General features: G+C 44.7%; 1 protein-coding gene and 1 long non-coding RNA gene across 4 annotated transcripts in view; one reads left to right on the forward strand and one right to left on the reverse strand.

Moving 5' to 3' along the window:
* LOC123983422 (TBC1 domain family member 12-like) overlaps window positions 1–9,646 on the forward strand; it is an 18,648-nt gene extending 9,002 nt beyond the window's left edge. For 2 of the 3 annotated variants that reach the window (XM_046069673.1, XM_046069674.1), the window contains exons 3-15: window positions 1,936–2,032; window positions 2,707–2,834; window positions 2,906–2,988; window positions 3,090–3,207; window positions 5,041–5,147; window positions 5,263–5,331; window positions 5,404–5,486; window positions 5,574–5,645; window positions 6,855–6,983; window positions 7,214–7,323; window positions 8,337–8,494; window positions 9,070–9,173; window positions 9,252–9,646. In XM_046069673.1, the coding sequence (XP_045925629.1) occupies window positions 1,936–2,032; window positions 2,707–2,834; window positions 2,906–2,988; window positions 3,090–3,207; window positions 5,041–5,147; window positions 5,263–5,331; window positions 5,404–5,486; window positions 5,574–5,645; window positions 6,855–6,983; window positions 7,214–7,323; window positions 8,337–8,494; window positions 9,070–9,173; window positions 9,252–9,281 (1,288 nt within the window). In that variant the 3' untranslated portion in view covers window positions 9,282–9,646. The remainder of the gene's footprint in view (window positions 1–1,935; window positions 2,033–2,706; window positions 2,835–2,905; window positions 2,989–3,089; window positions 3,208–5,040; window positions 5,148–5,262; window positions 5,332–5,403; window positions 5,487–5,573; window positions 5,646–6,854; window positions 6,984–7,213; window positions 7,324–8,336; window positions 8,495–9,069; window positions 9,174–9,251) is intronic. The other variant, XM_046069675.1, reaches the window with a different exon arrangement.
* A 4,049-nt stretch (window positions 9,647–13,695) lies between these two features.
* Window positions 13,696–14,538, reverse strand: LOC123983588. Its single transcript, XR_006828221.1, has 2 exons — window positions 14,399–14,538; window positions 13,696–14,145 (listed from the first exon to the last, which is right to left on the reverse strand). It is a non-coding gene; the product is annotated as an uncharacterized LOC123983588 (long non-coding RNA).
* Between the last annotated feature and the right edge of the window lie 286 nt (window positions 14,539–14,824).

The raw sequence follows: 14,824 nt of genomic DNA on the forward strand, positions 1-14,824 counted from the left end.
ATATTACATCAATACTACATAAATACTACATTAATTCTACATCAATATTATGTCAATACTGGATCAATATTACATCACTACTGGATAAATATTTCATCAATACTACATAAATACTACATTAATTCTACATCAATATTATGTCAATACTGGATCAATATTACATCACTACTAGATAAATATTAGATCAATACTACATAAATACCACATTAATTCTACATCAATATTATGTCAATACTGGATCAATATTACATCACTACTAGATAAATATTACATCAATACTACATAAATACTACATTAATTCTACATCAATATTATGTCAATACTGGATCAATATTACATCACTACTAGATAAATATTACATCAATACTACATAAATACTACATTAATTCTACATCAATATTATGTCAATACTGGATCAATATTACATCACTACTAGGCCGGTACTGATCAGAGTCTTTATTGTTCAGAATCGTGACAGAATAATTATTAGCACATGAACATCATGTCTGAGTTTATTGGACTCTGGAGCCTCCTGGTGGATGCGTGCAGAATCACAGCGAGGTCATCAGGACACCTTCTTCAAATGCTTTGTGGGAAATGTAGTAAAACTGTAATTGCAGCAGCAGCTGGAGGTTCAGACAAATGAAAGACTTTCAGTAAAGTTTTATATTTTGAGTCAATAACATTTGTCTCTCTCTGTCTCTACGTGTCTCTGCATCTCTCTCTGTGTCTCTGTGTCTCTCTGTGTCTCTCTTTGTCTCTGCCTCTCTGTGTCTCTGTCTCTCTCTGTCTCTCTGTGTTGCTCTTTGTCTCTGTGTCTCTGTCTCTCTCTGTCTCTCTGTGTCGCTCTTTGTCTCTCTCTGTCTCTGTCTCTCTGTGTCTCTCTGTTTCTCTGTTTGTCTCTGTGTCTCTCTCTGTATTGATCTTTGTCTTTCTATGTCTCTGTCTCTCTCTGTGTCTCTCTGTCTCTCTCTCTTTTGCTCTTTGTTTCTCTGTGTCTCTGTTTCTCTGTTTGTCTCTGTGTCTCTCTCTGTATTGATCTTTGTCTTTCTATGTCTCTGTCTCTCTCTGTGTCTCTCTGTCTCTCTCTCTTTTGCTCTTTGTTTCTCTGTGTCTCTGTTTCTCTGTTTGTCTCTGTGTCTCTCTCTGTATTGATCTTTGTCTTTCTATGTCTCTGTCTCTCTCTGTGTCTCTCTGTCTCTCTCTCTTTTGCTCTTTGTTTCTCTGTGTCTCTGTTTCTCTGTTTGTCTCTGTGTCTCTCTCTGTATTGATCTTTGTCTTTCTATGTCTCTGTCTCTCTCTGTGTCTCTCTGTCTCTCTCTCTTTTGCTCTTTGTTTCTCTGTGTCTCTGTTTCTCTGTTTGTCTCTGTGTCTCTCTCTGTATTGATCTTTGTCTTTCTATGTCTCTGTCTCTCTCTGTGTCTCTCTGTCTCTCTCTCTTTTGCTCTTTGTTTCTCTGTGTCTCTGTTTCTCTGTTTGTCTCTGTGTCTCTCTCTGTATTGATCTTTGTCTTTCTATGTCTCTGTCTCTCTCTGTGTCTCTCTGTCTCTCTCTCTTTTGCTCTTTGTTTCTCTGTGTCTCTGTTTCTCTGTTTGTCTCTGTGTCTCTCTCTGTATTGATCTTTGTCTTTCTATGTCTCTGTCTCTCTCTGTGTCTCTCTGTCTCTCTCTCTTTTGCTCTTTGTTTCTCTGTGTCTCTGTTTCTCTGTTTGTCTCTGTGTCTCTCTCTGTATTGATCTTTGTCTTTCTATGTCTCTGTCTCTCTCTGTGTCTCTCTGTCTCTCTCTCTTTTGCTCTTTGTTTCTCTGTGTCTCTGTCTTTCTGTGTCTCTATGTCTCTCTCTGTGTTGCTCTTTGTCTTTCTGTGTCTCTATATCTCTCTCTGTGTTGCTCTTTGTCTTTCTGTGTCTCTCTCTGTGTCTCTCTCTGTGTTGCAGCAGGAGGCAGCGGTCCGTCAGTGTTGCTGGTTGGAAGTTGTTCGGTAAAGTTCCTCCTAAACAGAGTCCGTCCAAACAGGCCCGGATCATCCAGCAGGTACTGGCTGAGCTTCCTCTGGGAACTTTATGTTGCACTTCACAATAAAAGACAGACATTGGACAGAAAACACAGATGCAATATAAAAAACTAAATAAAACTAAACCATCACAGGAACCTTTTCCAGGGAACCAAGAACCTTTAGAGGAAGTCAGGATCTAAGTTCTAGGCTCGGGCGGTATCAGGGTCCACCAGGTATTTAGAAAACCTGACGTCACAGACGCAGACTATTAAACTGATACACCATGCTGTATGGCGCCTATGGTGACGTGTACGCCACCAGCGTAGGCGACATCACGTGAAACATGACGTCATCAACAACATGATAACCCGGTCAGCAGCTGGTAAACAGGCCAGGATCAGCCGAGTGAAGAGGACCGCAGAGACCTGGGTCGACTTACCGAGTTGATAACCAGCTTCGTGTGACCGCTTCCCCTGATTGGTAGATTTAGTGAAGCCAGATAACCGAGATATCGTGGGTATGTTGAGCTGGCTTTGTGGTGCAGGGCCCTGATGGACTGAGGACCGGATCAGTGAGAGTGAAGACAAACGCAGAGACCTGGTGGGACGTCTCTTTCCTCCATCGCTCACCTCCGTCTCCGGATGTCGCTTGTCATCAGCTGTGCTCACCTTGTTGTCACATGACTGACGTGGGTTTTGTGATGTCATTGCAGGAGTTCGAGGCACGGCAGGTCGCAGCCCGCAGCTCTCCTACCCATAATCCCGCGGCGCAGCAGAGCAAGAGGAAGGTGGAGTTCGAGCCGCTGTCGACCACAGCGCTGATCCTGGAAGACCGGCCGCTGTACGACTACGTCCTGTTTAATCACTTCCTGTCTGTCAGCTGAGTGTCTCTGACAGTTTGTTTGTGTGCAGGAACCTTCCAGCCAAGTCAGCAGAGGAGACCCAGAGACACCGGCAGCAGTATGAGCAGATGGTGGCTGGGGCCAAGAGGAGAGGTCTGTTTGTTTTAACCTGCTGCACCTCCCACACGGGTGGAGCTTAACAACGTGTTTGTAGACACAGTAAACCCCCATGATGCCTCCTGTTTGTCTGTCAGAGCTGAAGGAGGCCCAGAGGAGACATCAGCAGATAAAGGAGAGGCTCAGACAGGAAGAGGGGATCTCCAACGCCTCGCTGGTCTGGATCCAGCACATCCTGCCACACTGGGACGCCATGTATGTGTGTGTGTGTGTGTGTGTGTGTGTGTGTGTGTGCGTGTGCGTGTGTGTGTTATACCGGCGCTGTAGTTAATATGTAGCTGGTGGAGCTCAATTATGCACTGCAGGCGCCATCTTTGTTCCACCGATGATGTCAGAGCTCCAGTGATGATGTCACATAGGGCTGCACGAGTATGGCCAAAATGATAATCACGATTATTTAACACAATTATTCATTGATTTTAGGGACAAAATATTTTTACTGCAATTTCAAATAAAAAATAAAAAAACAGTTTTCACATTCATGATGTGCTGCGTTTCTGCTGATGTACAAATCTAAGACTCATCCTTAAAGTATCATCTCCTAGAAGCACAGTATAAATAACATGTTCCCCGGGGAGTACACTGAGTCCGCTCACTGCTGCGCCGCAGTCCTCTGCATGTTAACTTTCACTTGAAGCGTCTCAGATGCATTTCAGGAGCTGAGCGCGTTGTTGGCTTGTTGTTATTTTGTCTTTTTTGTGCTTCTGCCTCTGGCTTCTACTCTGCTTACCAGCTACGGCTCTGTGCGACCCGGTTTTGTTCTGTCGTCTGCAGGCTGCATCTCCACACAGGGAGCATTTCAGATTCAGAGCGTTTTGCCCGATTTTTTGCCGACATGTTTAGATTTTGTTGATTTGGTGATCAGTGCTTGCTTTTTCTGCTTCTTCTATGATGAAGTAGGCTACGTAGATAAATGCTTCTTTTTCTCTCTCCCCGCTTTGTTTTGTCTGTTTTGTTTGTGTTTTTTTATTGTTTTATGATTAGTAGTACGCACAGGGTGTTTTATTTTGAAAATTTACCGGATTCTCTATGCCGTTTTGTTTGACTTCCTGCCCAGTTCAGTGTGCTCTGTGCAGCTTGAAGTGACTTCCGTCAAACCAACACGTTCTCGCTCCCGACTCGTCACATAGTGACGCGTGGTCAAGGCCCTTTGCCGTTGCTTTTTAATGCCCTGGGTACCCCCAGTTAGCAAAGCTTAGCAGCAACAAATATGCAACATCCCGTTAGACTTGAAAACATTGCTAGAGTGGTGAACGTTGGAATTTGTTCGGTTTAGGTAACAAAACCTGGTTAGGAACGGATCATGGTTTGGGTTAAAATAACTACATAGGTTAGTTAACACATAAGTTAACTTATGTCACTTGCGGAACTTACTCAATTTACACAACTCGGTAACTTATAAAAAAATAATTAATGTTGACTTTACATTTCACACGGGACAAGAACCCCGGTCTCCTGGTTCAAAGTCGGGGTTCTGGCCCTCCATCCACCCCAACCACGTCATCATATACTTGCCTTTACCGTCTAAAGCTGACGCCACAGGGCTTCCCCCCCACTGCACTGAACTATGATTCTACAGGGATCCCCAGTGCGGTACAAACTGACGCCGATGGGTCTTGCGCCCATATGTGACAAGTTGGGGAGTGAGAACGGCTTGGTCAAAAAAAGACTTGTGTATTCTTTGTGGAGCCGAGAGCTGCATATGACACACTTCTGGGACGGACTCACAAGCACTGACCAGAAGGGCCGCGACCAGCTCCGGCAGCCGCGGTGCAGCGGACTCGTGGACTCGTGGACTTTTTACTCTGGACTGTTGCAGCAAGGTGGGGCGCGCGCAGCCAAATTGGCCCCTTGATTTGATGTGCAGCAGAGTTTTCCATGAGCGGAGCACACATTTTAAACGGCAATATCGCCGTCGATCATGTCCATTTAATTGTGGGAGGCTAAAATCGTAATCACGATGAATATTCGATTAATTGTGCAGCCGTAATGTGTTAATGTGATGATGTCAGAGTGTTGGTGTTTCAGGAGGTCGAGTCGACGTGCTCGGGACCTGTGGTGGGCGGGTTTACCACCCAGCGTCCGAGGACGAGTCTGGAGCCTCGCTATTGGCAACGAGCTCAACATCACTGCAGGCATGAATAACATGTTCTCTGTGTTTACTGATCTGATTCTATATTCAGTTGGTATCATTGAGGAACAAGTAATGTTTTCCTCCTTCCTCCTAACTCTCCTCCTCCTCTTCCTCAGAGCTGTATGAGATCTTCTTCTCCAGAGCGAAGGAGAAGTGGAGGAACCTCAGTGAGACAGAGACTGATGGTAAGAAATAACTAGCCGAAAGGTTCTGACAGATTGATTCTGGACGACTCACCTGGACTTGTTTACCTGCAGAAGGAGCGTCGCTGGCTGACAGTCTGGACCTCATCACTCGGGACATCTCCAGAACTTTCAGCTCGCTCTGCGTCTTCCAGAAGGTGGGACAGTGGAGAAAAATCATGACTCGTATAAGACGTCTGTTAAAATGGACAGACAGGAAGTGAATTCAGAGTTTTATTTTGTAGGGTGGTCCTTATCACAATCTGCTGCAAAGCATTCTGGGAGCTTACACCTGCTACAGACCTGATGTGGGATATGTGAGTTTCACACACACACACACACACACACACACACACACACACACACACAAAGACTTGGTCTGATGAACTTGAGACTCGACTCCTGTGACTTGACATTGAATCTCGAGTGACTTGAGACATGACATGTCCTCGTTTCAAGTAACTTGAGACTTGAAACTTGGACCCATATTTGTGACTTGAGGGTCAACTTGAATTTGTCTGGATGACTTGGGATCAACTTGAACCTGTCCCTGATAACTTGGACTTATCTTGAACTTGGACTGTTATTTAGCGAGTAGAAACTTCGGACTTGTCTTGACTAACTAAAGGATGGGTTCACAACAGCCTTGTTTAGTCCGGTTGAACCAAACCCTGGGGCGGTTACCCCCTTGGTGCGGTCCATTTGGGTTGGCCGGACTCGAACTCTAGTGCAGACCAAACAACTGATCTCTGGTCTGCCTCAAAGGAGTGGTCTCAGACCAAGTGAACTCTGGAGCGGACCCTTTCTGGTGTGAACACCATTTGAACAAATTGCAGAAGGCGTTGTGTTGTATAAGTCATTTCATTGGTTAAAACCTTTTTCTCTTCCTGATTTGGGGACTTTGCTGCCAAAATGTGAACTAGCCGGTTCTGAGGTGTTCAGAGTATTCAGTGATAAGATGAAGGAGAATGGACTCGAGTGATCTGTTGAGTAGAACTGCGTCAACAGTATAAAGTACTGCAGTATGTACTCTTGAGTATTTGGAGGGGTTTGTTCTTTTTACCTGCAGACTGTATGACCAATAATCGAACGTCATTTCTACCTTGTGGCTTTTGCTTAGAGTTTCTGGACTCTCTGAGTTTTTGCCTTCGTGAACACAAACCGGACCAGCTGGAGAACTGGTGGAGGAACAAGGAATCATCCTCAGGACCTTCAGGTGTTAACCTGCCCTAAGACTCGCCTTGGACTTATCTGAGAGACTTGTCTTAAGACCTAATTAGACTTGGGACTTTACTTGTACTTGTCCGAAGTGACCTGAGTGACTTGGGACTCGGCTTGTTCTTGTCTTTAGGAACTAGAAACACGAATTTCAGTCATCTTGAGCAATTGGAGAGTTGACTTGATACTTGACTTGGACTCCTTGCAAATGACATAGACTTGTCCCTAAAGACTTTAAAACAGTTCAGCCCCCACCTCTCTCTCTCTCTCTCTCTGTGTCTCACTCTCTCTGGATGTCTCTCGCCCAGGTGCAGGGTATGTCCTCCACGGCAGCCATGTTGATCCTGAACATGGACGAGGTCGAAGCCTTCATCAGCTTCTCCAACCTGATCAACAGACCCTGTCAGCTGGCGTTTTACAGAGTGGACCACCAGCTGGTACACACACACGCACATTTGTTTTTCTGTACTTGTGGGGACCCTCATGGACTTGAGGTATTCCCTAATCCCTAATACTAACTGCTGAAAATGCTGAATCACAACGCTTACCTCTCTCTTTAAACCGTATTCTAACCTGAACCTTGAAAGCAAGTCTTTCTTGAAGTAGTTCGGACCAGTATGTCCTCACTAACAATGCTAACCGTCCCGGTTGGTCTCTCTGTCTGTAGATGCTCAGGTACTTCGGGGCCTTCAAGGTGTTTTTCGAGGAGACTCTTCCTCACCTATTCCTTCACTTCCAGTCTTCAGGTCTGACTCCTGAACTCTACCTCATGGACTGGTGAGTCAGACAATAAAGAAAGTCCAACAGAGTCCAGCAGAGCCCATGGGGAAACGGCTAACCTAGCTTAGCAGAAAAACTTGAAGCAGGGGAAACAGCTAGCCTTGGCTAGACATCCTGTGATTTTACACCACAGCGTTCAGTCTGAATGACTTATAGGTCCATGTTGTGTTTAGCTTAGCTTAGCACAAAGACTGGAGAGCTGTACTTGATTCAGACATTAAAGACATTAAAACACGTCTGAATTAATGGTTTTAAGGTGTGTCACTGGGCTTTTTGCAGAGGTTCTAAGAGCTGCAAGAGGTTCTAAGAGCTAAAAACACCTTAAACGGTACAAAACACCAAACGCATGAGAGTTGTCCATTAATATATACTATTTTGCAATAAAGCTGAAAATTCAGAGATGTGTCATGCAAAAAAATCAAGACATGGGCCACATGAAAAATTCTGAACTTTTACCAACATTTTTATTCTCAGCAAAAATAGACACCAATAAGAGACAAAAGTTTCATCGGACAGGGTCAGAGATCGATTCTGTTACCAGAACAGAGACACGAGTTGATTTTTAGTCTTTCCAGCCCTGAGTCAGATGAGCCCACCTTGAGCCCAGGTTCTGCTCCAGGTTTCTACCTGTGAAAGGGAGTTTTTCTAGTTCTGCCACTGTGCTGCTCGTGGCTGCTCTATAACAAAAGTGCAGTGCGATAACTTCTGTTATGAATTAGAGCTGTTAAGAAAATTTTATTGAATTGAATCTTGATATGATGTCTGGTATGTTTGTGTTGCTGCGTATTAATTAGCGTTTAAGTGATCATCACAGATCTTGTTTCAGAATGCTAAGTTCTGCTAAAACCCCAGTTGTTTTACATTTCTTTGTCTTTTGAAGGAGCTAGGCTAGCAGTTTCCCCCCGCTTTCAGTCTTTGTGCTAAGCTAAGCTAAACAGGTCCTGGACCTGTCAGTCCTGGACACCCATGATGAAACTGAAATATGTGAAACATCTGCCCCTCCCCTCCAGGATCCTGTCTCTCTACACCAAGCCCCTCCCTCTGGACGTGGCGTGCAGAGTATGGGACGTTTTCTTTCGGGATGGGGAGGAGTTCCTGTTCAGGACAGCTCTGGGGATCTTAAGACTCTACCAGGATGTCCTTCTACACATGGACCTCATCAGCATAGGTGAGCGATCTCTGACCTCACTCACACAGTGACCAGTCAGCTTGCTGCTTGACTTGGACTCATCTTGATTTTGACTTGGACTTGACACTCGATTTTCTCTCGAGTTCGCTCAGACTTGTGTCCACAAATGTGAGCCTTGACTTGTGCTTATCAGTGCAATGACCAACGTGTTACTCACTTACAGTAATGTGCTGCTTTATGCTAACGCATTACTAATAAAATGTCGGTAAAATTATACCCGTTAAAATCTCAGTAAAACTCGTTACAAAATGAAAGTGGTGTTTTGTTTTCTGGCTCTCGTCTTGAGGGACACGAGGCCTAACAAGGACTAGTCACAGAAGGCTTTTGAAGTTTTGAATTTGGATTTGTGTTAAGTAACTTGTAGTGTGAGACTTGACTTGGACTCATCCTGGGTGACCTAAGACTCAACTGTGACTCGTTATAGGTGAGAGACTTGACTTGGACTCGTCTCAGATGACACTGGGACTCCCCCAGTGTGAGTAATTGTTAAATGCGTAATCAGGTGTAGGACTGGGACGGATCCTCGGGAAACTGTTCTGTGTGCTCCTCCTCAGCTCAGTTCCTGTCCCGCCTCCCTGATGAAGAACTGCTCTCTGATAGGCTTTTCTCCTGCATCTCGGCCACACCCATGCAGTGCGGGAACAGGAAGTGGAGTCAGGTGAGTCACCTGACAGATGGGCTGATAATCTGTGTGAAAAACAAAAAGCAGCTGCAGTGACTTTTGTTTCTGTCTCAGGTGCTGTCTGAGCAGAGGAGCAGCAGCTGATCCTCCATCTGTTTTTATTTCTTTCATTTAAAATATGCTGGGTTTTACAGGTTAAAGGCATTTTTCTGTCTGAGTGTAATCAAACAGTACGCCCAGGTAGCTCACCTGGGGGAGCGTGCTCCAGGTATCGTGGCTGAGCAGCTACATGAATATTTGTAGACTAAGTAACTGCTCATTTTCTCTATAACACAGAATTTTCTCTGGGAAACTTTAAAGATTACCTGTAAAATAAAATTTCATTCTTTGGCTGATGTACAGTTTCAATAATGACATTTTAAAGTGTGTAACTTCTCTTCGTGTCTTCCTTCTTGTACTTTATTTATTAAAGAAGAACTTAATAAAACTAATAAAAACTGTCCTGTTCAGATTGTTTTGTGGTGGAAATTTTGGAGCAAAAATTTTTAACACACTCGTAATTTGAAAAGCTAGAATTTGGAACAAACAAGCCATCGTTTTCTGGGCTCAGAAATGTGCGGGACTTGGCAGTTGGCATAAACTGGTTTGTGACTGGATCAGAATGGCGACTCAGGAAGCAGAGGAAGATGATGAAATGGGCTTTGGCGACTGGACTCTAGTTGTTAACAGGATAGGAGAGGTAGGCTGGTTCTCGAGTCAAGGAAGGAAACGTAGTTTGGAAGACAAAACAGCTCAGATGAAGCCGGTGGGAAAATGTGTACGGAAAAGAGCTGTGAGAGGAATTTAGAAAAGAAGACGAGCATGTTGGTTTAAGTCTAGCGGTGTCTAGGGAATTAAAAAAGAAGCTAGGAGATGTGGAAAGGGGAAAGATTTTGAGACTGTGTTGGTAACATGCAAAACGGAGGAACAGCCGGACTCTCTCTCCCCATCCACCCTGAAGCACTTTGCTGATCAGCTGTCTCCGGTGTTCACAGCCATTTTTAACACCTCACTGGAGACATGCCATGTGCCAGCCTGCTTCAAAGCCTCCACCATCATCCCTGTCCCCAAGAAACCAAGGACCACAGGACTAAACAACTACAGATCCGTCGCCCTGACCTCTGTGGTTATGAAGTCCTTTGAGCGCCTTGTGTTGTCCCACCTAAAATCCATCTCAGACCCACTCCTGGACCCTCTGCAGTTCGCCTACAGAGCCAACAGGTCTGTAGATGATGCAGTAAACATGGCCCTTCACTAAATCCTCCAGCACCTGGACTCCCCAGGAACCTACGCCAGGATCCTGTTTGTGGACTTCAGCTCTGCTTTTAATTCAGTTCAGTTTTATTTACATAGCGCGAAACCACAACAACAGTTATCTCACAGCGCTTTTCATAAAAGAGCGGGTCTAGACCGTACTCTGTGATGTTATTTACAGAAGCCCAACTTTTAACACCATCATCCTGGACCTGCTGCAGGACAAGCTCTCTCAGCTGAGCGTGCCTGACTCCACCTGTAGGTGGATCACAGACTTCCTGACGGACAGGAAGCAGCACTTGAAGCTGGGAAAACATGTCTCTGACTCCAGGACCATCAGCACCGGATCCCCTCAAGGTTGCGTTCTTTCCCCCCTTCTCTTCTCCCTGTACACCAACAGCTGCACCTGCAGTCACCAGTCTGTCAAGCTCCTGAAGTTTGCGGATGACGCCACCCTCATTGGGCTCATCTCAGGTGGGGACGAGTCCGCCTACAGGTGGGAGATCGACCATCTGAAGACCGTGGAGATGGTCGTGGACTTCAGGAAGAGCCCAGCCCACCCTCCCCATCATCCTGTGTGACTCCCCAGTCACCACTGTGGACTCCATTTTTATTTTTTATATGTTGTCAGTTGTATTTTTCTCTATTCTTCTATCATTCTTATATAACTTGCATTTGTTTATTCCATATTTATATATTTCTACATCTATTTATGTCAGCTGTACGTGTAGCACCTCATCACTAAAGCAAATTCCTCGTATGTGTAAAACACTACTTGGCAATAAAACTGAATCTGATTCTGATTCTAGAGCCTTGCAAGTGGAAAGTATTTGCTAGAAAATAATAAGTGAGAGAAAGATTCTGGGTGAGAGTCGAGTAACAAAGGGAGTGATAACAGGGATCCCTGTAGAAGAAGACTAGGAGAAACTCAAACGCAGTATTAGGGGAGGTGATGAGAAAAATAAATGGTAAAAGGGTTCATGGCTTCTCTGTTCTTCAGGAGTTTCAGGAGTCCGTACTTCCAGAAAAGGTTAAAGTAGGATGTTCCTGCTGTTATACATGCCAGAGGTATGTGCATACAGCCGCGGTTTGCAAAGGGAAGCAGAGGTCCCAAAGGCGGAGGTGAGCATAGAGTGTGTGGTGGCAATTTGAGTTTTCAAATAAACAGCTCAGGCGAACACTTGTCTCTCTGTGAATTTTATTCAAGAAGGAACTCACTGGGACACTGAGGCATCAGAGTACCATCGGAGTGAGCTGCAGTGTCTCAGCACGGGAATATGTTGTCTTTAAGAGGTCCTCTGGAGGACATTCAGTCTACATCTATCACAAAGACACCCAGCCCTCGTACGGCCAGGTACAGGATAAATGTTGTAACTGTGGTGGTCAACACAGGGTGACATATGGTGGACGTGAAGTCAGGAAGAGGGTTAGAACAGTTGACAACACGAGCTATGCAGAGGCAGTGAAGAAAGTCCGGGGACAAACGGGAGGGTTGATACCGACAGAGTTCCCCAGGTAGACGCAGGAAACAAACACAGAACTGACAGTGTGACAAGATCATTTTGTTCGTTGCCTGTGTGATCAATTGATCAAGTCAAACAGAAAACAGAGATAATTAAAATAATAGTGAACGGATAAAAGATCCTGGGAGCAAATCAAAAGAAGAGTTGAAGCAGACGGGAAGGCGGGAGGTCCAGGGTTAAAGACAAGCTGAATACTGTCCAGAGGAATGCAAGAAGCTTCACAGCAAACGGTCAGGAGTTTATAAATCAGATGGCTTAAATCAGAATTAGATTTTGCTCTTAAAGGATATGATGGCATCTGTAGAGACAGAGGGAGGGGAGGAGGATGAATAATATCTATAAAGCAAGGAAGCAATATAGAGTTTTGCAGAAACAATTTATTCAATAAGTGAAGTATGGACTAAAGAAGGAAATATCAAAGTTGTTACCTTTTATAATCCATGTGGTAGGCTTATGGATGGCCTGGTGATACAGTTAGTAGGGAAGGTGACCTGCTGTGGGGATTTTAATGCCCACAGCAGGTCACCAGTGGAACGGTAATGTGGGAGTTAATGGAGACAAAAAATTTAGTGTGCTTAAATAACAGAAGCGGTACAAGAGTTAATATAAGAACTGGTACAGAGTCAGCAGTAGATCTTGCATTAGTGTGGGATTCATTAGCAGGTATTTAAACATGGGAAGTAGTCAGAGGAAGGACAGCAGGAAGTGACCTCTGTCCTGGTGTAACAGCAGCAGGCTTGAGTTTAGAGGAATATGGTACAGGAGGATTTCAGAAATGGTCATTCAGCAGTGCTGAGAGGGATAAATTTAGGAATATTAGTGATCAAGAAATGAGAAAAGTTGATGGAAAAAAAGATGATAATTTAAATGTTTCATGCAGAGAAGTCAATAAAGAAGAAGATGGTGGACAGAGGAATGTGAACGAGCGATTCATTTTTAAAATAAAGCAGGAACCACTGTTTTCAGAACCTTGTAAAACATTACAAGCAAATGTCAGGAGAATCAAAAAAAAGTGCAAAGAAAGAGTACTGGAGAAATGTTCAGTAGGAAGGGAAACAGGAACAGATAAAGTCTGGAGGATGATAAAAGGAATGAACGGGATCAAAGGAGAGTTTGGTACCCAGTCTGATATATGCAGTGAGAGGAGGAGGAAGCTGCTGGCTAAAACTTCGGTAACAGTTCACAGTTCAAATAATATGAGTGAAGAGAGAAACTACAGTAAGGGAGCGTGAAGAGTTATTAACCCGAATGACCTGCTAAACAAACCATTTACAAAGACGTGCACTCCAGAAAACCAAGATGTCAGCACCAGGAACGGATCAGATGTGTTGGAAAATGATAAACCAGCTCAGTGAAGCGTCACAGGATAAATTACTAGAACTGCAGAATAAAGTGTGGGAGGAAGGGAAACTGCCACAGAGCTGGGAGGAGGCCGTGGTGGCGCCACTACGCAAACCAGAAGACTGTAGAAACCCGGGGAACCACAGGCTTTAACATCCGACATGTGCAAAGCAATGGAGAAATGAAAGGTTAACGTGTTCTGTAGAAAATAAAGGATATACAGTGGATAGAAAAAGTCTACACACCCCTGTTAAAATGCCAGGTTCTTCTGATGTAAAATAAGGAGACAAAGATAAATCATGTCAGAACTTTTTCCACCTTAATGTGGACTATAATGTGAACAATTCAATAGACAAACAAACTGAAGTCTTCGAGGGGGGAAAATGAAAAATAGAGTTGACAGAAGTGCTATGGAATTTAATTATCTTAGAGGAATCAATGTGACTGAGAGGATCTGAGTTTTATTCTTGTGTATTCATGTGTGTGGCGCTAATGCACCATCTCGTTGTGTGCCATAAAGAAGAAGAAGAAGAAGAAGAAGAAGAAGAAGACTGTTTTGTGCGCGTTGCCCTCCCGCCGCTGGGGGCGCTGTTCTGCAGAGGAGGGGTTCGTTTCCGGGTTACCGACGTGAACCCGCTTCCCTGATCAGCGCGCGTGGGGCGACAAACTGCAGCTTCTCCACCGAAACAAACTTCTACTCGGAGGTCCGGAGGTCCAGCATAGGTCCAGCATAGGTCCAGCATGGGTCCGGTGAGTCCGAACTTCAGCTCTGTCCTGGGTTTCATCACGCGGCCCTCAGCTGGGGCTCCTTTAAAGTCCGGCACCGGACCCCGGAGGAACCGGGACGTGTTCTGTGAAATGAAATGAAACTTTAGGTCCACAACAAACTAACCTTACACGAATCACACGAAAACGTGTCTAATATTTTTAAAGATAAGAACGTTTTGCTTTTGTTGTCAGAACAAATCTACGGTCGATGGTCCAAAACGTAGTTTTACATCCGTCTCTGACGGAAAGAGCAGTTTGCCTGCTGAGAATGAAGAAGGAATAAAATAAAGAGATGGTAATAAAACACATTTTAATGTCTGTATCCCTCTGACTGACCGGGCCTTTCAAAATAAGAGACCAGAGGCCTGTACCACGAAGCGGGGTACCTGGCTTATCCAGGTAACGTCAGGAGTAACATCATCACGTCAGGAGTAACCTCATCACGTCAGGTGTAACATCATCACGTCAGGTGTAACGTCCTCATAAACCCGCACTACGAAAGGTGGACACGTGTAAACCGAGGTCTGTTGCCATGGCAATTGACGCTGCATCTCTAAAGTGCTCCCAGCAGGTTTTGTTGGTGGTTATCTCGAGGTTACCCTGCACGTGGACTACACACCACATCTGTACTCAGTGTTGCTGATGAGAAGCAGGATCTTAATCCACACCACTTGATCAAATATGTTTAGATTTCATGCCGACTTGTTCCTCTGAGCTGCAGCTGAAATGAAGTTATTTCCGTTCAGACAGCGAGCCCTGCAG

The sequence above is a fragment of the Micropterus dolomieu genome, linkage group LG14 (assembly GCF_021292245.1).
Source record: "Micropterus dolomieu isolate WLL.071019.BEF.003 ecotype Adirondacks linkage group LG14, ASM2129224v1, whole genome shotgun sequence".
Classification (NCBI taxonomy): Eukaryota; Metazoa; Chordata; class Actinopteri; order Centrarchiformes; family Centrarchidae; genus Micropterus; species Micropterus dolomieu.